Raw genomic sequence first — 20,728 nt, forward strand, 5'->3', positions numbered from 1 at the left:
AGGAGAGACCCAAGGTTTCCCTGAAGATTAGGAATAGATCCTCCAAGCAGATGACATGTTTATACTCAGTTTTGGTTTACAAGGGTTTGGGGACCTGTGTTCTGTTCTTTACTCTTCATTTAACAGTCATATTGAAAATGGGAGGAAGGCAGAGATAATTAGTAGTCAACTATACCATACATACATTCCTGTGTGTATTAAATACTCTGAGGAAAAAGGTGAATATCCATCTAGATCATAGAATTTTACATATTTCATTCATCCTTTAAATGTTAGTTGTGTTTTATCTACTTTTTACTTATTACAGATTTAACTATTGTACAAACATAATAAATACATCTGCATGCTAGATTCTTAAAGGCAAAGCAGACATTGGAAGAGGGATGGTTGTAAAGATGACTTCACTAGGTTTGCCTGTGCCTTAGGATTTCATAGTTCCATATTTGTACCTAAATGGGTTGACATAAGTTGATGATTATATAGTTTCTCGTAGGGGTGTTTTGGCTCGCACTGCAATGTTTTCCATTCTGCTTTGTAAACTGGTCTTTTCACTAACGAAGAGATAGTGCTGATGAAAATATAATACTACATTTAGTAATATTTATAATAAAATATTAACTGTGCAGTAAGCTTAATCTATAAATAAAAGTTCATTGAGGCAGTATTTCCTTTTTAAGGACAGGAAAGTGATCGTGAAAACAATGAAGACATACGTTGAAAAGGTGGCCAATGTAAGTACAACAAAAGCCTGCTCATAAAGTCACTAAGTGAGGTGAATGCGTGTCTATTGGGGAAAGTTGAAAACTACATTAAAGTGTTTAATTTTTCTAGGTTAATTTGCACAAAATAGAGTTCATACTCTAGTTGTCTCTCTGCATATGAATTGTTTGTATGTATGCATGTCTTGCTATAGAGATCAAAGAAAGGAATTCCTATGTTCTAGGCATGTGCCCTGCCTGTGCACTACACCCCAGGCCCTATTTGGTTGTGTTGTATAAAGACTGTTATTTATACCTGTCCCCAACTTTAGTATCTGAACATAGTAACCCTTACTGCTGCCTATCTATTTAAGGAAAAATGTCGGATTGTCATTGAGAAACTTAAAACTAGTTTTTGCTACCACAAAACCTTAATAAATTAAAATTTGTCTGTTTTCTTGGTATAAATTTATAGTGTCATAAAGCAGTTCGGCTATTAAATATTTTAGCTCCTTGGAATCTGTTGGAGGGTTAGCATTATTTCTAGCTAGGAAAGCAGCTCAGTGGATAAAGTACTTAAGATTGAGCTCTGACCTCCACACATGCATGCACATGAGTTACCCCCACACACGAGTTACCAGCCACACAAAAATAATAGAAATTTTTGTGTATTTAGATGTTGAAAGACTTTTCCATACTGGAAATACAAATAAGTGCTAAAACTAGATTATTTGTGGTAGTAGATACGATTTTAATTATATATATAATTCAGTAAATTATAATTATTGGTGAGTGGGAAGTGCTTTATGTTCATCCTTTTCCTGTTTAAAAAAATCCAATAGGAACAACTAAATTTGTCATATTGTTAATTCAGCAAGTGTTGTTCAGACCAAGGTAGGATGGATGCTGTTTGGTACAGGTGATCTTCTGTGGCATTGGGAATGACTGGAGTTAAGTGTGCAACCATTCGGTAGGCAGCTAACTTTTCTGTGAGGTGAAATGTGGTATTCTTTTTCCTGCTTAGCCAGGCTATCTTCTGGGTACTTGAATTGTTTCTAGATTCCCTAAATTATCAGCACCCAGTAAACATTTTGTATGTGTCTGCACATATGTGGAAGCATGTCTAAGATACATGTCTAGAACTAAAATTGCTAGGTGAGAATGTAACATGCATATTGTGTTAATGTTGCCAATTGCTTTCCAAAAAGCAAACCACTTTACATTCTAACCAGTGTGAAGATGACTGCTTTCCCCCAAAATTTAAATTTTAAGAAATGATTGTAGGTGCAGTGTGTCTGTGTATGTCCATTTCTACTCTTAAAAGCAGTGATTTTTATCTTGTTCTTGGGTTCATTATATTTTATATGGTTTGTGTGCTTTTCTTTTGTTGTTGTGTGTGGATTTGGGGAAGCTTCTTTTTTGTTTCTTTCTTTTGGAACTTGTGGGTTTTTGCTGTTTAAGAAGAGACCCACCATGTAGCCTCTGAAACTCAACTGTGTAGACTTGGATGTTCTCAAACTTACAGCAGTCTCTGGTCTCCCACTATTAAATACTTACAGGTGTTATAAGTTATAACAATGCCTACTGTGCCTAGCTCTTGTCCAATTTTTGTATATGGTTTGAGTTTTGTTTTATTTGTTCTCAGTATTTGTTTTTAAATATCTATAGCTATTTTAAAAGAAATTCGACAATGTGCAATAAATGCAGTTGGACAAAATACAATAAAAATAATTTGTAGTCCTTTGACCCAGGGATCACTGTTAGCCTTCTAGAATTTTCTGTATATGTACAAAAACGTATAAATGTATATATAATTCATACTTTTATGGATATATGTATATATTTTATAATGTGTATATATAAGTCATGCTTTGAGATTATCCATTTCTTTTTTGGTGATTTGAATAGTTTCTGTATGTAGTTTTATGCAGATGCCCTCCTCCCTCAAATAATATTTCATTTAATTGTCTCAGTTAAAATTTTCAAGTACTGGGTTTTCCTTAGATGTTGCATCCTGATTCTTGGGCTATTTAACAAATAATGTTTCTCTTTTTCTTTTTCTTTTTTGTTAAATCATCTTATCTTGAATATAACTAGCTGTTCATTTGAGTGACTTTGACTCACCCTGTTTGCATAAGATTGGACAGATTATTGTGTAGGCTCTATGGGCAGGGTATGTAAGAGGGAAAGTTTTTTGTTTGTTTTTTGAGACATGGTCTCAGTACATCATGATAGCATAGATCAGGCTGGACTCAAACTGACAGAGATCTGACTGCCTTTCAAATGCTGGGATTAGAACCATGTGCTACCATACCCAGCTTTCTAGGTTTGCTCTTATTTTGTCTTGTTAATTTTTTATTATAGTAAGTTATTTATGTGTAGGGGATAGGTGCTGTGCACATGTGTGGAGGCCAGAGGACAACTTTGGAAAGTCTGTTTTCTTCTCCCACCATGTAGGTTCTGGGAATTGGACTCAGGTCATTAGGCTTGGCAGCAAAGTGCCTTTACCCACAAGATGGTTTTGCCAGCCCTCTATACAATTGTTTTTTAACCTTCTCTGTCTCCCCATTTTTCAGGGCCAATACTCTCATTTGGTTTTACTGGCAGCATTTGATTGTATTGATGACACTAAGCTTGTGAAGCAGATAATCATATCAGTAAGTATTGTGGATGGGCTTGAATTGGTTATGTGCCAGTGGCTAGTGCTGGAGTTTCATTTCACATGTTATGTAAACACTTTGACTCTAGTTGCCTCAGTTGTATCTTATTTTAGAGGCTTGTTATGTTCCTGTATGAATCCCAACCTTGTAACTGGATATTAGTTGTTTTAAACACCTAAATAACCATGGTTAAAATAAGACTTGACATTTCCACTTCGAATTAAGGTTGCGTGGATTTTGTTTTTTTGTTTGTTTGTTTTGTTTTTTTAAAGCAAAGCAGTACTGGGATGTGATTGGCAGTTGTCTTGTGTAATGATTCTTGAGTTTAACACACTTGCCGTGGACAAGCAGCTCCTGCATGGTTTTCCAGTTCATCTGTCCCTATGTGCGGGGCTAAGCTGGTGAAGAGAACACCTAAAACCCATTCATTTGTGCTTGTAACATCCTTCTGTTAAAACTTCCTTCTTATGCCTTAGCAATTACTCCTGTCTAATACAATGACCATAGGGTGGTAATCCTTGAGTAAATATCTTCATCCCTGAACTTTTGGAACTCTTGGAAAAGCTGTTCCAGTGTAGACATAGTGGTTGGAACTGTGTGCCTCCCCTCCATCCTCTGTGGCCCTCCTTTTTCTCATTCTGATTCTGTGAGCTTGCCTTCCTATGCAGTGTGCACAAGTATTGACTGCACAAGAGAGTGCCAAACTAGGGATGAGAAATTACAGTATTGGTAGCAATGACCAAAGTTGGAAATTTTTAGAAACAGCTGAGTTTTTGTAAACACAGATTTTTTTTTTTCCTCCTGAAAATCACATGCACCATTGTGTTTGTACATGAATAGAGTCTTGGAGAAATCTTACTGACGAACGAGACTCCTGCAGGGTCTGTAGAGAAAATGCCTGTGGTGAGGTGGGGGTGCTGTGGCCTCTCTAGTCCAGCAGGGTGTTTCCGAGTTTATCCATAATAGAAGGGAGGGACTGGGAGTCTGTTTTCCTAGACGGCAGCTGGAAATCCCGGTTGTGGGTTTCTCATGCCCTTGCTGCCACTTTCCAACTTTGTTCTTGATTATTTGAAAGTTCTGGTGACTTTTGGGGGAACAGGATTGTGGGAAGGAACAAGTTGGCAAGATTTTGTGCCACAGACTGAATATTTTGACATGTTCCTTGTGACTTTAGTATCCTTTTGACTCCAGTCAATAGTGATTGTTTTCATTCCTGTGACAGAGATGTGACACCATAGAATTGACTATGAATAAAGCTGTTTCACAGAAATGGAAACTGTCTAGCCTATTGAAAAGTTTGCTTTTGTGTAATATTTCACAAAAACAAAAATGTGCATAACTGTTCCAAATGGATTTCAAGGGAAACAAGCTCCCTTCAGGACTTGCCAGATTATCACTGGGTTAGTCTTTCCCTGCGATTTATCTCACTTCAAGTTGCTGTTGAAACCATTTTCATTTCTTGTGCTTATCTGTTTGAGGTCCACAGCTATGGGATCCACATTCCTAAAGACTAACTTGAGGCATCTCTCTCTCTCTCTCATGGACATGCCACTCACTGACAAATGCTCCACCGGTTCTGTGTATCATTAAGCCCCCAAGTTAGTGATAAAGTTGTGACATGTTCATTGCTCTTGTATTTTCTCACCCAGCCACCACAGAATCTGTTGCAAGGCTTTTTAAAAATAACCAGGAAAGTTGAGTGTTGCCAAGCTCTCCATTCAGGGTATCCATACTTCCCAGAATGTCAAGTTGGAATCACAACACGGTCAGCTCTACCTTTCTTTGACCTTTCAAAATAAATTCAAGCTGTCTCCCATCTGCTTTCCTTTCCAAAATGAACATACTTCCAAAGAAAATGTGATCCCATTTATCCGGGTGTACTTTGGCTGGTTTCATGGCAGTGTTCTTAAGGAAAGGGATGGGTAGCCTAGCCAGTTGCCGTCTGGGAATGAAGAAGTATTGATGCATATTTTAAATGCCTTATCTTTAATAAATAATTCACGTTACAAAGAATAATATATCAACTACTTAGCCTTCCATCATGTGACACAAATAAGTAAAACCTGTCTGATCATAGTAGCTCACATCTATAATCCCATCACTTGAGAGTCCAACAAACCTAGATTATTGCCATGAATTTGGGGGCCAGCCTGGGCTCAATAGTAAGATCCTTTTTTTTTTTTTCTTCTTTTTTGTAAAGGGCCAGATAGTAATTATTTGAGGCCTTATGGGCCATGTATAATTTGATTTGACTATACTTTTAAAGAAGGCTTTGCAATAAAAAAGAAAAAGTAAAAACATTCTTAGCTTGATGGGTGTATAGAAAGTGGGCACAGATAGGATTTGACCTTTGGACCATAATTTTCCCACCTTTGTGTATTTTGTTTATTTTCAATGACAAGTAGGAAGTAGTCCACTAGTGACTGCACTGAAATTTATGGGTTTTATCTTCATGGTGGTAGTTAGTGTGTTTCTTAATACTCTTGCAAACTATGTTTTTGATCTCATATATGTAGTTCATTTGGTAGATTGCTTGTCTCATGTCCCTGAAGTCAGGGACTTCATACACCATACTACATAAACCAAGCATTCAGCACTCGACAGTATCCGGTTCCATTTCAGCAGGTAGCCAGTGCTAGCTACTGTCATTGGGTATCAGAAGAACATGACTGTGCAGAAGTTGAGGGAAGCCTGAGATTTTATTATGAGACTCTTGAGTTTTGCTTTCTTCTAAGCTGATGGTTGATCACTTACCTTTTAGTTTAGTCCCTTGTACTACTAAAATCACTAGTTTATTAATAAATAGTTGTTGGGTTTTTTTTTGTTTGTTTGTTGGTTGGTTAGTTGGTTTGGTTTGGTTTTGTTTTATTTTGTTTTTTAAGGGTAGACTGGGGACTGGAGCAGTGGCTTTGTTCTGTGGTTAAGAGCACTGGCTGCTTTCCCAGAAGACCCTGGTTCAATACCTAGAACCCACACAGCAGCTTCGAACTCTCTGTAACTCTAATCCTTGGTGATCCGATACCCTCTTCTGGCTTCTTTGGGTACTGCATGCATGGTGTGCACATACATGCATGTAGACAAAACACCCATACACACAATAAAAATGTTTTTTAATTGTTAAAAAATCAACAATCCTGGGTATATGTCATCTTAAGAGGATAACTTTGTTTCAGAGGAGGGTGTGTGTTTTCTTTGGATATGACAGATTTGGAATCAGGATCAGGACTAGTGAGATCCCTGCTTTTAATCCTGTCCTGTAAACTTACCTAGTGGAAGAGTGTTCCTTGTGACTCCAGGTATCCTGTTTGTGTTTCTTACTGTAGTAAACAGCTTTCATGTGCTGTGAATAAGCAACCCAACTAAGCCCGTGCCAACTCTGTGTTTAACAGGGAAGACTCCTCTCTTTTCTCAGCAGGGAAGCTCTGGGGCGTGTACTTCATCAAGGCTCATGCTACACTAAGTGTGCCTGCAAATTGACCCTTGTCTACTCAGATCACAGAAGATACTGTCCTTAGTAACAGCAGCCCAAGAAATACTCCTCAGCATGAATGGAGATAGCTCTTCTAAGTTTTTAAATGTCCTCACTTTTGATCAGTTAATACAAATAGGTTGTTCAACAGTGATGGCCACTGTAGATAATTAACTATGTTCTGAATATAAGTCTTTGTGTTTTGATAAGACATGTCAGAATTAACTTCACATTTGCTATTGGGTACACTGAGGGAAACAGCCAAGGGTGTGTTCCTCATTCACATCAAATCCCAACCAACATTTGAGAATGTAAATAACACTGCAAAGGGTTTTTGTTTTTTGTTTTTTTTAATTATGTAGGAAATCATCAGTTCCTTACCCAGCATCGTAAATGACAAATATGGGAGGAAAGTCCTGCTGTACTTGCTGAGTCCCAGAGATCCTGCCCACACAGTCCGAGAAATCATCGAGCTTCTGCAGAAGGGTGATGGCAATGCACACAGGTAACTGGCAGCTGATGGTGTAGTGCCTCTGTTCCTCTGCCTGAGTGCTTGATTCTTTGTGAGGGGTGCATGCTCCAAGACAACCTCGTACACAAATCCCTCTCTCCCTCTGTTTCCCTAGAACTTCTTGGTTAATTCCATTGTTAAGCCTGGGCTTTTGACAGCCTCAGATCCTACCTTGAAAGGAAATGGCAGGATCGGGCTGAGAAGATTCCTTCTTGAGCAGCCACCTGGCACCCAGTAGGCATTCAAATGTGTAGTTTGGTTTTTGTTTTGCTTTACTTTCAAAGCTGCTGGTGTCATGTATTTTAATGTCCTGAGAACAGAGTCTGTGAAGTATTCTGAACACACCCTGTCTTGCATGATGATTTGTCATTGTTTGTTTTAAGATTGGCTGGATTTGGGAGGGTTGTTTGTCTGGAGTGTACAAAACAGCTTCCTGTATTGAAGTCTTGTTCCTTGCCAGGTAGTGTTAAGATCTTGGGAATGGAAAGATGAAGCCCAGCCTGTAACTTTCACTCACTCACTGTCTGCATCCTCGGCAGAAGGATAGACAATTACGAGAGGGTGCCCTGTGTTGTGATAAGCTCCTAGAGGTTTGTGATAACAAGATCTGCCATTTATCTTACCACCTCATTCAACATATTCCCACAGTAAGAAAGACACTGCCATCCGCCGGCGTGAGCTCTTAGAATCCATCTCTCCAGCTTTGCTAAACCACCTGCAAGGACATGCTCGAGAGGTGGTGCTGGACAAGTCTGCGTGTGTGTTGGTGTCTGACATCCTGGGATCTGCTACTGGAGATGTTCAGCCTGCCATGGATGCCATCGCCAGTTTGGCAGCAGTAGAACTACATCCTGGTGGCAAGGATGGAGAGGTGATGTGCAGTTAATGATAGTACTGGCCGGAGAGCCACAGAGACTGCAAAAGCCCCAGTCTCGGAGACTACAGAATGCTAACAATATTGCCAATAGCACATTTGAAAATGATCCGAGTGCCATAGTGGAGGTGCTTGTCCTTCCCAGCAATGCAGTAATTCTACACCTCTTTAAGTCGTACATGCTATGACTCTTTAGATAGCTGTGACCGGCCCGTTCTTGCCTTTCCAGAATAGTGCATTCTTGCTGTGGCTGCTGCTTCCTCCAGTGTGAAATGCTATCCTTTTCATTGCCCTGTGCTCCATCAGTACAAAGAAAGGCTAACTTGTCCTAAAGCCCACAATTCTCTGTGAAGTCTCCCCTAATTTTAGCGCTTAGGAAAGATGACTTGCTGAACCAGGTGTGTACTTACAAACCTAGACTTGAGGGATAGAGGCAGGAGGAATAGAAGTTCAAGGTTATCCTCTGCTACATAAGGAGTTACGGGTCTGCCTGAGCTAGATGAGACTTTGTCAAACAATATAGTTGCTTATTCTCATCACTCTTGCTTGTATTTACTTGGGCATGGTGTGATTCTACGTTACATCTTAAGGTCACTGATTACATTAAGAGCTAAACAGCACCCCAAAAGCTTGCCACTCGAAAGGCACACTGTTTGAATAAGTAAAATAATTATTTAAGTTAATATTGAAACAAAAACTATGAATGGCAACTATGGGTTCTGTGGGGTTGTGTAAGACCCAGCTTGTCCCCAGGTAGCTTTCCTAGAAATGGGAAGAGCCAAGCTGAGCCCTGAAGGGTTAGCAGCTTGGCCAAGAAAGGTAGAAAGAGACATTCGGGCTATGTGGAAGGTGTGCTGCAGCCCTGAGGAAGGGAGAGTTACTGAGTCCAAGACTCCGAGTTGGCAGTAGCAAGCAAACAAGAGGAAGGCAGAGGCCAGATCACACAGGGCCTTTGTCCTGTGCTGGCTTGTGAGCTCACAGCTCAGAACTAGCTGGTTATGGGGAACTACCATTTTTTGAAGCTTTGATCTCTGCTGTCACTTAGTCTCACAAAAGCCTTTATGTGCTAAATAGAGTAGCCTTTTATTATAATCCCTGGCATTGCTTAAGGATGCAAAATAAGCTGTTCAAGTTCTAAGCTTTTCACTCATTAATTGAAAAAGCAATGAATCTGTCAGGAGTGCTTTAAAAGATACTCCCTGCCTTTAGAGTTGAATCCACTGGAGAGACATATGCATGTCACTTTTATGCATACCTTTATGTTAGCTGAATGCTAACATCTGCATTTTAGTCCAGTTTCGGGGACTTTAAACTCGTAGTCTATGTAGTTCCAATGAACAGTCTACTGGAAGCCTTATGGTAACAGCACTGAATCATCACAATGCAGAGGTGCTGCTGCACTGGGCCAGTCTGCCTCCCCTGCTGAGCTCTTCTGCTCTACCATCTCTCCATGTGCTGTGTTCTAGTCATAGCCAACTTCTACTGCCTCAGCATCTCTGCCCATCAGGGTCTCAGGCAGAAAGGAAAGCGAGAGCGATGGGGCCTTTTCCTGACCAGAAGACAGTCTCCAGGCAGGCTTTCCTGCCATGTCATTACCTAAGAATTGGTTTGAGTCACATCAGCTTCCAGACCAATCTCTGGCAGAGTGACTGGGTAGCTAGGTCTGCTTACAGCCATTGAAAGTGTGGCCCATAAGAACACAGCCTTTAGAGGAAACTAGTTGGGGGCTACCTCTTGAGTACACAGTCCAGCATCTTTTCCACAGCATAGTTCTTTCCATCTCTAATTCCCTCTAGCCTTGGGTTAAGTCTGACCCTCAGCAATGCTTAACCATGCATTTGATTCTGAATAAAAAGGATGCATGGTATTGAGTGCCTGGCATGCTACTGACAAATGGATTGGAAAAGGCCAATGGGTTGTGATCTGAAGCTCAGGCCCCTGGCTTCCTGGAGCAGATCAGATGAATGTGTGATGAAATACTGCTCTCAATGGAAATGGTGCTCATTATTTCTCATACTAAATGAGGGGAAACCGCTGTTACTGTGGGAACAGTTGATACGGCCAGCAAATAAGCTACAGAATGTTTTCATGGCCTGCTCATGAGGTCATGGTAGTGAATGGTATCTAAAAACCATGTAGTATTCTCCCAAGAGGTCTCTTTGTATCTCTGATAAGTGTATTACCATAGGAAGAGTTGGCAGGTTTACCTCATTTTTAGAACATTGTATGGTTCTGTTCAAACAAACTTACCAATCTCTGAACTACCTTTCAGGGACTGTGGTCTCCCACATAACTATACATGCTGTATCCTGGGAATGTGATGGGTATTCTAGGAAAAGATTTCTTAAAACTGTGAAACCTGTCTGTATCCATGTCTATACATGGGATAGGGATAGGCTTGTGGGCTAGAGATGGATGACAGCTTTTGAAATAACACAATTCTGTTCTCTTGTAGCTTCATGTTGCCGAGCATCCCGCAGGACATCTCGTTCTCAAATGGTTAATAGAGCAAGATAAAAAGATGAAAGACAATGGAAGAGAAGGTAAGGCGTGTGGCTTTTGTGTGTGTGTGTTACATGAAATTTCTGCATTTCTGGACTTTATGCTGGCCATTTAGGTCCAGGTGGGATTTGCCAAGTATGTAGAAATGCCTGTGAATAGGTAATGATTAAATTTCAAGGGCTGGGCTGCAGCTCAATGGTAGACTGCTTGCCTATCATGCAGTCTGAACTGTAAAAGTGGCTGGAAAGGGTGACACAACCTACAGTGCTGTGGCTAGCAAGGCCATTAGTACAGAGCAGCACTGACATCTCTCACTCTAAATTTTAAAATAAGGACTTGAGACTATTTTTTCCTGCATTTTTAGATAAAGAAGCTTTTAATATTCGAGAATAATATGTAGTAAAGCAACTTTTTCATTACTGAAAAAGTCGATGTATAGTTGAAATGAGTTAGACAAGCTGTTAACGTCCAAGAAATTTCCAAATGATTTTTCATAATAAAAATGCCAGAAACCCTAAGACAAGGCTGTTGGGCTCAGGGCACATGTTTTCAAGCACAAATGAGTATGTCTGTCTATTTGGTTATGTATTGCTGTGTGATAAATGACCTCAGAGCTTAATAGTACTCTGAGCAGTCATTTGGGGTTTAGTGGAGCTTGCCTCTATCTACCTTCCAAGGCAAACAAACAGTTTGGGTGTTGCCCACTGTTGTTACAGTAGCTCATTCACCAGACTGTCAGTTTTAGATTGTAACCAATTGCCTCACTTCCTCTTCCTAGACTGCTTGGATTTGCACACATGGTAGTTGTTTTCTTTTTTAATTTTTTGTTTCTGGCATGTATGTGTGTCCTGGCACATGTGTGGAGGTCAGGTAAGGCTAGCTGACCCTTGTGCTTCTAGGGATTCCCCTGTTTCAGCCTCTCTCACCTAGGAACATTGAAATTACAGGAGTTTATAATAATAATCTCCTCAGCATTGCATAGGTTCTAGAATTTGAGCTCAGGTTCTCAATGTTAATGCAGGAAGCACTGTACCCACTGATTCATTTCTCTGGCCCCAGTGGTTGGTTCTTAGATTGAGCATCCCAAGGAAATGAAGCATACGTATGTTTATGTCTCATGTTAATCCTCAGAAGTCATCATATGTAACTTCTACCATGTTCTCTTGGTGTGGGCAGTGAGACCGCCCTGAGTCAACAGGAGACTGAGATTCCACCCTTAATGGGGGACTGACAGCATCTAGAAATGCACACAATGTAGGACATCTTGTTTTGATCAACTTTGGAAAACAGGTGGCCCCACTGGCTGATTGCTGCCCCTGTCTACCATACATATGCTATGTGGACTCCATGAGTATTTTTGAATTCACTATTATGCATGGTACCTACTTGGGAATTTTACCTTCAACGTGGGTCATCCTTTCCTCCGTCTGCACCAAATCTCAGTCGTTAGAATTTCTCCCATTGACTGAGAATGAGTTGCCCAGAGAGGGCATGGTGAATAAGATGCCAAGACTTGGAAATAGAGTTAAAGATGAACAGTGTTTGGGGTGGAGGAGTCTTGTCTATCCTGAAACTCATGGCAGTCCTCTTGCCTCAGCCTTTGGAGCTGGGAAAGAGGTATAATTATTTTTGATATATGGCTCTTGAAGGCATCATAGAAAGAAATTGCCATGACTAACCCAGATAGATGGTCATTCTTGGCCACTAATGACAAATAATGGTCATTATTTGTCCCTTCGAGTTAAACGTTTTTATACAAGGGGAACTGCTTTTGGCTACATGTGGAGTAGCACTGTCAAACATTTACTTGCTGGGCAGGTCAAGGTCAAATCATTAAATATTACAAAGAAATGTAGATGTGACCAAATGAGCTTATTAAAATAGCTTGTTTTTCTTGTGTAATTACTGCTAAAAATAGTTTGGAATTTGCATCAGAGTTAAGAAAATTGGCACTATTAATAGTACTAAATCTGTACTAGAATTTTAGTTTTATAGGTGAGGATTATTTTTAACTTTTCTGTTGAAACATTTGCAAACTTAAAAGTATTGAGATGAGGGATGGGAGCATGCGTGTTATGCTAACTATGTTCCGGTCTACTTTACAGGTTGTTTTGCAAAAACCCTTATAGAGCGGGTTGGCATGAAGAACCTCAAGTCCTGGGCCAGCATCAATCGAGGTGCCATTATTCTTTCCAGGTCGGTAGATACATCATGCAACACACATGCACACTTGTTTACCTTTATTTCTTTTTCTAGAATTTATTCCCCATAATGTGGGATTACTCCATCACTCATGGTTCTAGACAAATATTAAAAAGTACATGTATGGGCTGGTGAGACAAAGGCATTTGCCACCAAATTTGACTATCAGAGTTGCATGTCCAAGACCCACAGATAGAAGGAGAGAAATAACTCCCATGAGTTGTCCTCTGGTGTATACACACATGCTATGACAAACAGCTTTGTGTGCTCACACGGAAACACTAACCTGATATGACTTAAATTTTTCTTTAAAAGCAAATGTAGCTCTTGAGTTCTCAAATTTAACTATTTAACTATCATCTTTTGGGTGTCAGGTCACAGAATTGTGCCATTTACGATGTTCATAGTTTCATTACATTTGTAGTTTTGACCAACACACAATTTTCTCTTAATGAATGAATAAGTTGTATGCCTCTGGAAACTGTCATAAAGCTCTTTAAGTCAAGCCTAACTTTGTAGTTTTTTTTTTTCCATTGTCTTTAGTGATTCTGACATTGATAAAGGATTTGTTAAATGATAGAGGTTGATGTATAATTGGAGACCTTGCTTATAGATCACTCCCTGGAGTAGGTTATGTTGAGTTTATAATGTACAGGTCATTGCTTAAAATATTCATTTTATAACATCTCTATGCTGTTTGAATTGGTTACCGTTTTTCTTCTGCTGTGTTGCTGTCCTAGTTTGCTTCTCAGTTATAAAACACTGGTCAAAGTCAGTCTCAGAAGGAAAGGATCTATTTCATCTTACAACTCCTGGATCACAGTCCATCACTGAGGAAAGTCAGGGCAAAGCTCAAGGCAGGACCTGGAGAGAGACTGTGGACAAATGCTGCTTATTAGTCTGTTCCAGTTCTACCTTTGGCTACCTTTCTTACCCAGCCCAAGTCTGCCTGCCTAGGGATAGTACGTGACACAATGTGCTGGGCCCTCCTCCATCAATTAACAGTTAAGAAAGTGCCTTATGGCCAGGGTGATGGAGGCAATTCCTTGATGAGGTTTCCTTTTCCCAGGTAACTCTAGTTTGAATCAAGTTGACAAATTAACCAGCACATCTACTAACAATGTGAAAACCGATACTCCAGCTTGAAGCATCCACCTTATTTGTGGAACTCCCTGTGCAGTGTAGCTGTGTGGTTTGTAAACATTAGGTTAAAAACTGGAATGTATGATCTGGTTTACTGTTTACTGGTTTACAAGAATTCATTTTAAGTCAGTCAGTGTCTTTGAATGTATGGGTATTACATGCAAATCAGGCTCTGTTTTTAGAGAAATGAGTTTATATTCCAATGGATGTTAAAAGAGTCAGAACCCATTAGCCGTGACAGGAACTTTTTTGTCTCGCATTCCTTTACCAGGCGTTTGGAATGTTAACACCTACTGACATGCTTTCATTGTGCTCAATTAACTGGAAATTCCAGTGGTGCCATGAAATTAATGTGTAAAGTTTGCTCATGGTCAGCACTCCCATGCGTAGATCTCAGACAGATCCAGTGTGTTTCTTGTGGAGCTCTGCCTGGAACTGTATGGAGACACAGGCAGTGTGAGATTCCAAACAGAAGTTGAACGTGGCTTTAAATGTAGTCATCTTATTTACTGGATTCTTGAATAGCATTTGTTTGCCAAAATCCCTGCCTGTTAAAATGTGTGTTTTCTTTGGGGAATATTTAATGCTGTGTTTGTTGTCTGTTCAACATAGTTGTTATTGAGTTACTGAAAGAGCATTTTGGGTGGAAAGAGGAAAAAGTGTTGGATGTAGGCTGAGAAATAACTCTGTAGAGTTCTCTAGCATCTAAGAACATAGGTCCTAGACAGCCTGCCTAAGCTTCAAGACCTGCCTACTACATGACTTGGAAAATCATTGAGCTTTCCTAGGTTTTCTTGGTTGTAAAACAAAAAGTTAATGATAATCTTAAAGTCTTAAAGTTGTTAAGAAAGCAAGGCATGTAGAATGCCTTTCACTGCGTCTGTGTTTAGCACATCCTTAATAGCTGCTAACTTGTACTAATATTATATACCATGTGGCTGTTTAGACAAGGTGTTCAGGGCACTTTACCAGCATCTCTTGTCATCTCCCATGAGCCATAGGTGCTCCCATGAGCACTGTCTGGTGCTCACCTTGCTCTTTGTAGGCATAATGTAAGTTACTGTGACTAGGGACTTTTGAAAATGCCAAGTAATCTCCTTCTGGAGTATGTTTCAGAGATCAACATTTAAATGTGGTCCTAAAGAACTTGGGAGGGAAAAGGAAATTTGGGCCTGGTGGCCTGCAGTTGAGTGCCTGTGACTTAGCCTTGTTTAATGGTTCAGATTTATGGTTTACTGAGTATCAAGCTCTACCTTAAAAGCACCCCTCTGGAACCTGGGGGCCTGGCTCAGTGCCTGTGTGGGCTTAGTGTGATTGGCTCAGTGACTGAGTATGGGCTTAGTGTGAGTATAGCTCAGTGGCTGAGTATGGGTTTAGCATGAGTGTGGCTCAGTGTTGAGTGTGGGCTTAGAGTGAGTGTGGGCTCAGTATTGAGTGTGGGCTTAGTGTTTGTGTGGGCTCAGTGTTGAGTGTGGCTTAGCGTGAGTGTGGCTCAGCTTGGCACCAGAGTGCAGCCTTGATATGCACACAGTCAGTGGTGGACTCTGTACCAAACATGTGTGAGATCCTGGGTTCTGTTCTGCAGACCAGGAAAGCAAGTCTTAGACAGACAGACAGCCTGCTCTGGGTTGTATGGTTACTGACAGAAGGCAGTTCTCTTGCCAAATCAGGGACGTTATTAGGTAAAGCCCTTCACTTCCACAGCACAGTGTCTGTCATAGGTGTAGAGGTCAGTATCAAGGTCACTAACACTCAGTTTTCCTTCCGTGGTTTGCCTGCTGCACCTGCTCACTAGGGTGAGTTCACCTGTGGAGGCAATGTTCCTCGGCCATCTTTATGCATATGGTGCTATAGTATCAATAAGTGGGTAAGGCCACACAGTCACTGCTTTTGAGCTGTTGCCCAGATAAGACAGTAGCCTGCTGTCTGAGCCACTATTCTGTCACTGAAGACACACCCCTGACCCAGGCAGCTAATAAAAGAAGAGTTTTTTGTGGGGGCTTGCTTACAGGTTCAGAGGGCAAGTCCATGACCATCATGGCAGTAGAGCAGTAGTTGAGAGCTTACATCTGATCCATAAGCAGTAGGCAGAGGTTAAGCAAGTCTAGGTCCAGTGTGGGCTTTTGAACCCCAAAGACCATACCTTCTGATCCTTCCCAAACAGTTCCACCAACTGGGAACCAATCATTCAAATATATGAGTCTATGGGGGCCATTCTCATTCAAACCACCACACTGCCAACCAGCCAATCTTAAAGCAGGATGCAAGTCAGTTATGAGATAATCAAAGTCATTGGAGTCTTCTCAGTGACGCCACCCAAGATTATAAAGCGTTTCCATAGTTTTAGGATGCAGACTTACTGGCTCTCATTCATTTGAATTTTAAGTTTTTCAGCTACATTATTTGTTTGTTTGGTGGGTGTGGGTATCTGCCACAGCACACATGTACTGGTCAGGGAACAAGTTGTGGGAGTCTGTTCTCCTGCCATATGGATTCCAGAGATGGAACTTAGGTCATCAGACTTGGTAAAAAAGCAGGTGCTGACACACCTGCTGACTCATCTCACTGGCCTTCATCTGATGAATTTGGAATAGAAAGAAAGAAAGAAAGAAAGAAAGAAAGAAAGAAATCTATGTAATACACTGTACATAGCTAAGAAGATGATAGAACAATGACTTGGTTACACTGTCCATATGGGTGGAGTAGCAGGTTCAGGGCTTTTATGTCATTTAATTTTGTCAACTCTTTTCCTTTCTCTAGCCTTCTTCAGAGCTGTGACCAGGAAGTTGTAAACAAAGTCAAAGCTGGACTGAAAAGCCTGATTCCAACGTTGGAAAAAAACAAAAGCACCAGCAAAGGAGTAGAAATTCTGCTAGAAAAGCTAACTGCATAGGCGCGCTGGACAAGCAAGCTGGAACCTGCTTCCCACGGATAAGAAGGGCGGATCCACCGTACTCAAAACTGGACACTCTAAACATGTATTCTTTGTTAAAGGACCTATTTATATAAAGTTGTTTCTAAAAGACACTTTTTGCTTTATGCCAACTTTCTGACCTGTCAGGCAAGCACTGCACAGATCGAAGTATGGCAGTGTAGCATCAGACTGATGTGTGCCTGGATGTGTGCAGTGTGGTTGAATGGCTTGATTTAAGAAAGGCGCCAGCTGCAGACTGAGAAGGCTTTCTGGAAAAGGTGTACTTTCAAGGACTGCTATGACAAAAGGGCATGAAAAAGCCACATGGAATGTATGTGATGGGAGCAGTAAAGTGAACTGCCCCTAGTGGCAGCCTGTGCTGGGGACAGCTGCTTCTCTGCTGTGCAAACTGAGTTCAGTCGTGTTTGTTTTGAAAGCTGCTCTGGTAAGTTCAGCACGTGGAGTTAGGTGATCATGGATCATTGCTAAGTTCAAGGAAAGTCTTATCTCTGGATTTGGGGCTTCAGAGTACCTACCTATCTTGTGATAGGGCATTCTCCCTTGGGACAGTCCCTAAATTATAGCCCTTAGGGTGAGTATGAGGGCTAGTGTGTTAAAGTGAGAGGTTTGAGTGCAGGTAGGCTGTTTGGATTTTAAATGGGTGGCTCTCAGCAGTGAAGCTAGAGAAGGTCTGTAGACCTCCTGGGCTCAATGTAGCAGGCTTCTGCAGTACAGAGCCTTGTCCTTCCTTCAGGTGTCTGGTGTAATGAGACCTGTAATGAGGCCTGTAAGTAGTTATTCCCTCTGGGGAATTGGCTGTGCCTTACCTGCCCTGACTTCAAGGTCCCAGGACTACTAATGTGGCTTCTGGGACTCTCCTGCCAGACTATATTAAACCCTTTCCAAAGGCGTGACACCTGTCTGCTATTGGTTGGCTTCTCTGGGCAGCTGAGTATGGAGTGAGGCGGTAAATGGAGAAAAGAGAATTTGATTTTGTTTCTGTGTATTTAATATATCATGATTTGGGTTTGAGTTCTCTATAGAAAGGACCATTCAGAGATGAGAGATGGTGGTGCTACATGTTTCATCCTTAAAAGTGAAAAGCTAAGCATATACGTAATTTTAAAAGGCACTTTTGTACAGCTTGTAATAGATACAGCCGTCTCCCAAACCCCTAACTCGAGATTCCCATAATCACTTGCATTCTTAGCTCTGGTGGATTCTAAATGTGCTTTCTATTATGTATTTGAATATATACATTTTATATACTTCTGACTTCATAGTGCAGAAAACACATGCTATAAACTTCATCATTCCTCCTCTTTCCTCACCCCAATACAGCTGCATCTGGTAAAAGGGTTCTACATAAATCGTTGAGTTGAATTGACATACTAAGCTACCATTTTATTTCCCCTATAATAGTCACTGTCAGATTTATTTTCCTTTACTTGAGTCTTACATTCCTCTTACTAGATGCCCTCTCCCCAAAGCTTCTTACCAGAATCCCTTACAACATTTCTCTTAGGTTGCCTTACCACCTCCCCTGCAGCCATTTTCCTCTTCTGTTTGTGTGGAGTGGCTCCCCAGGGTTGTCCTGGTGTCCACTCGAGGTGCTCCATCAGGGTCTCCCACCTCGTGTGGGTCACAGGTGTTCATCACTCATCCAGCATACGCACATTTCCTCTGAGGCTTATGCACAAGAGCAGTGGTTGAGGACAGAGTCCAGCGGGGAATCTTGGAAGAAAGGTGGAATTGCTGTGGACGGTTCCTGAGAACCCAGATCTTCAATCCAGCTGCCTGGCAGCTGTGGTCATGAGGACAGGGTGTTTGGAGATTGTCTTGCCACTATAAGGAACGATGGCAGACATGCTGAGAATGGCTGAGCAAGAGGTAAAAAGAATTGAGACCTGTCATGATATTGAGCTGCTAAGTCAAATGAAGCTGTGCTAGCCTTGAACTCCTAAAGACATGGGAAAGCAGACCTCCATTTTCATTTTCATTCATTTGATTGATTGTAAATTGGATTCCATATCCAATATAGAAATTTGCAGCTCAGTGAGCTAACCTAGCTCAGAATACTTACTTTACACACTGCCCAGCACTTGAGGTCAGTCAGCGGTCCCATCTGGAGAGACTTCTGGCTTTCTGTGTGTCCTGTAGAATTACACACCTACTGCCATCATCCTGCACCTTCATCTCCTGTGGAAAGCCTGGTTTCTCTCATCCCTACTTTTACTTTTACTGAGTGAGTCACAGCCTCTAGTAGGCTGCCTGTGAAGATATACCTGTGAAGTCAAATAGATTGCTGGGAGGTCTGAAGCTCTACTCTTTTAGACAGTTTAGCTGGATGTAGAATTCATACAAATAGTCTAAAGTTAATTTAATCACATAATTTGGAAACATTAATCTTGTCTGTTGTGTATAGAGTTGCATTGTAAGTCCAGTGACATCTTGATCTTTTACAGGTATAACCCTTGGGGTGTTAAAAGAGATGGTGAAAGAGAACGATTATAGAAAAAATTTTAACGTCCTCTGTCTTCATCCCAGGATCATATGCATAGGTGTACCATGTGTATTCCTTGCGTTTAAATGAGAAAAGCCAAATCCTTCATTCTGGAAGGTGTATTGTGTCTAGCACCCACCCTCCTTTTGATGTTTCTTATCCTTAAATAGCTCAGAAACACCCCACCTGGCTGAGCATCCCCCAGGTGCGGATGCTATTTTGGACTGCCTTTTCTTGTTTTATTTCTTTGACTTTGTGAGTTACTTTCTTGGCCCTCCCTTCCAGTGAAATGTCTTCTTATTTCTAGGATATATGTCTGTGGCTCTCGGGGATTCTATATTTATGGTAGATACTTTTGTTTTACTTTGCTTTGCCACTTTTCTGATTCCTTCTCTGTCTGGTCTCTATTAGAGGCTTTCTTCTTTCTGCATGCACTCTGCATGTGGCCCCTGTGAGCAATGGGGTGGGTGGTATCCTGCTTCACTCCAGATGTCAGTGTCTGGGCTTTTTGTGTGGAACCCTGCTGTGCTTCCTGGGGAGCTGGGTCTTCCACCTGTAGCCAGCACCAGATTACCCAGCACTGCAGGTTTTCAAGGACCAGTCTTTTTTTTTGTTTGTTTTTGTTTTTGTTTTTTCGAAGCAGGGTTTCTTTGTGTAACTTTGGAGCCTATCCTGGCACTCGCTCTGGAGACCAGGCTGGCCTCGAACTCACAGCTATCTGCCTGCCTCCCGAGTGCTGGGATTAAAGGCGTGCTCCACCAACGCCCACCAACGCCCGGCTCAAGGACAAGTCTTAATCTCAGTAGTTGCTCTCCCTCTCATACCTCCTAGTATTGAGCAGTTGGAGCAAAATCTAGTCCACAGAGTCTAGGGTAGGGAAGGAGTGGATAACATTTGAGCCGGTCCCTGTTTACTTTGTCCTGTGGGGCTATACCATGCCTCTTAGTTCTGTATTATGTGTGGAAGGGATAGAGATGATGTACTAGTTTGTAAACAGTTTTCAAATGGCTTTCTTTAAGTACAAAAACCATAGACCTGGCTTCCTAAAAGACTAATTTCCCATGGATAAGCATAAAGATTTTGAGAGTTTCTATAATCAGAAAACTCCGCTGATCGTAGTCACATCACACATCAAGTCCTTGCTTCTTCCGGCAGACAGACATTGCCCACAGGAAGCGGCCTGCCCAGTTTTTCAATTCCAGTGTTTGTGCAGTGGGAGAAGGGACTCAGAGGACATGGCTTTTTTGTTTGT

The 20,728-nt window shown here is 41.2% G+C and overlaps 1 protein-coding gene and 1 long non-coding RNA gene across 4 annotated transcripts in view; one reads left to right on the top strand and one right to left on the bottom strand.

The window, feature by feature from the left end:
* The window catches only part of Pum3 (pumilio RNA binding family member 3), a 30,956-nt gene extending 13,870 nt beyond the window's left edge, over positions 1-17,086 (top strand). For all 3 annotated transcript variants that reach the window (XM_027406467.2, XM_035441898.1, XM_027406466.2), the window contains exons 12-18: positions 678-731; positions 3,275-3,355; positions 7,190-7,332; positions 7,987-8,209; positions 10,668-10,755; positions 12,820-12,910; positions 16,820-17,086. In XM_027406467.2, coding sequence (XP_027262268.1) covers positions 678-731; positions 3,275-3,355; positions 7,190-7,332; positions 7,987-8,209; positions 10,668-10,755; positions 12,820-12,910; positions 16,820-16,952 — 813 coding nt within the window. In that variant the 3' untranslated portion in view covers positions 16,953-17,086. The remainder of the gene's footprint in view (positions 1-677; positions 732-3,274; positions 3,356-7,189; positions 7,333-7,986; positions 8,210-10,667; positions 10,756-12,819; positions 12,911-16,819) is intronic.
* LOC113831375 lies at positions 12,940-20,134 on the bottom strand. The gene is made up of 2 exons (XR_003483525.2): positions 18,509-20,134; positions 12,940-13,791 (listed from the first exon to the last, which is right to left on the bottom strand). It is a non-coding gene; the product is annotated as an uncharacterized LOC113831375 (long non-coding RNA).
* Between the last annotated feature and the right edge of the window lie 594 nt (positions 20,135-20,728).

Source organism: Cricetulus griseus, chromosome 3 (genome assembly GCF_003668045.3).
Source record: "Cricetulus griseus strain 17A/GY chromosome 3, alternate assembly CriGri-PICRH-1.0, whole genome shotgun sequence".
In the NCBI taxonomy this organism is placed as follows: domain Eukaryota; kingdom Metazoa; phylum Chordata; class Mammalia; order Rodentia; family Cricetidae; genus Cricetulus; species Cricetulus griseus.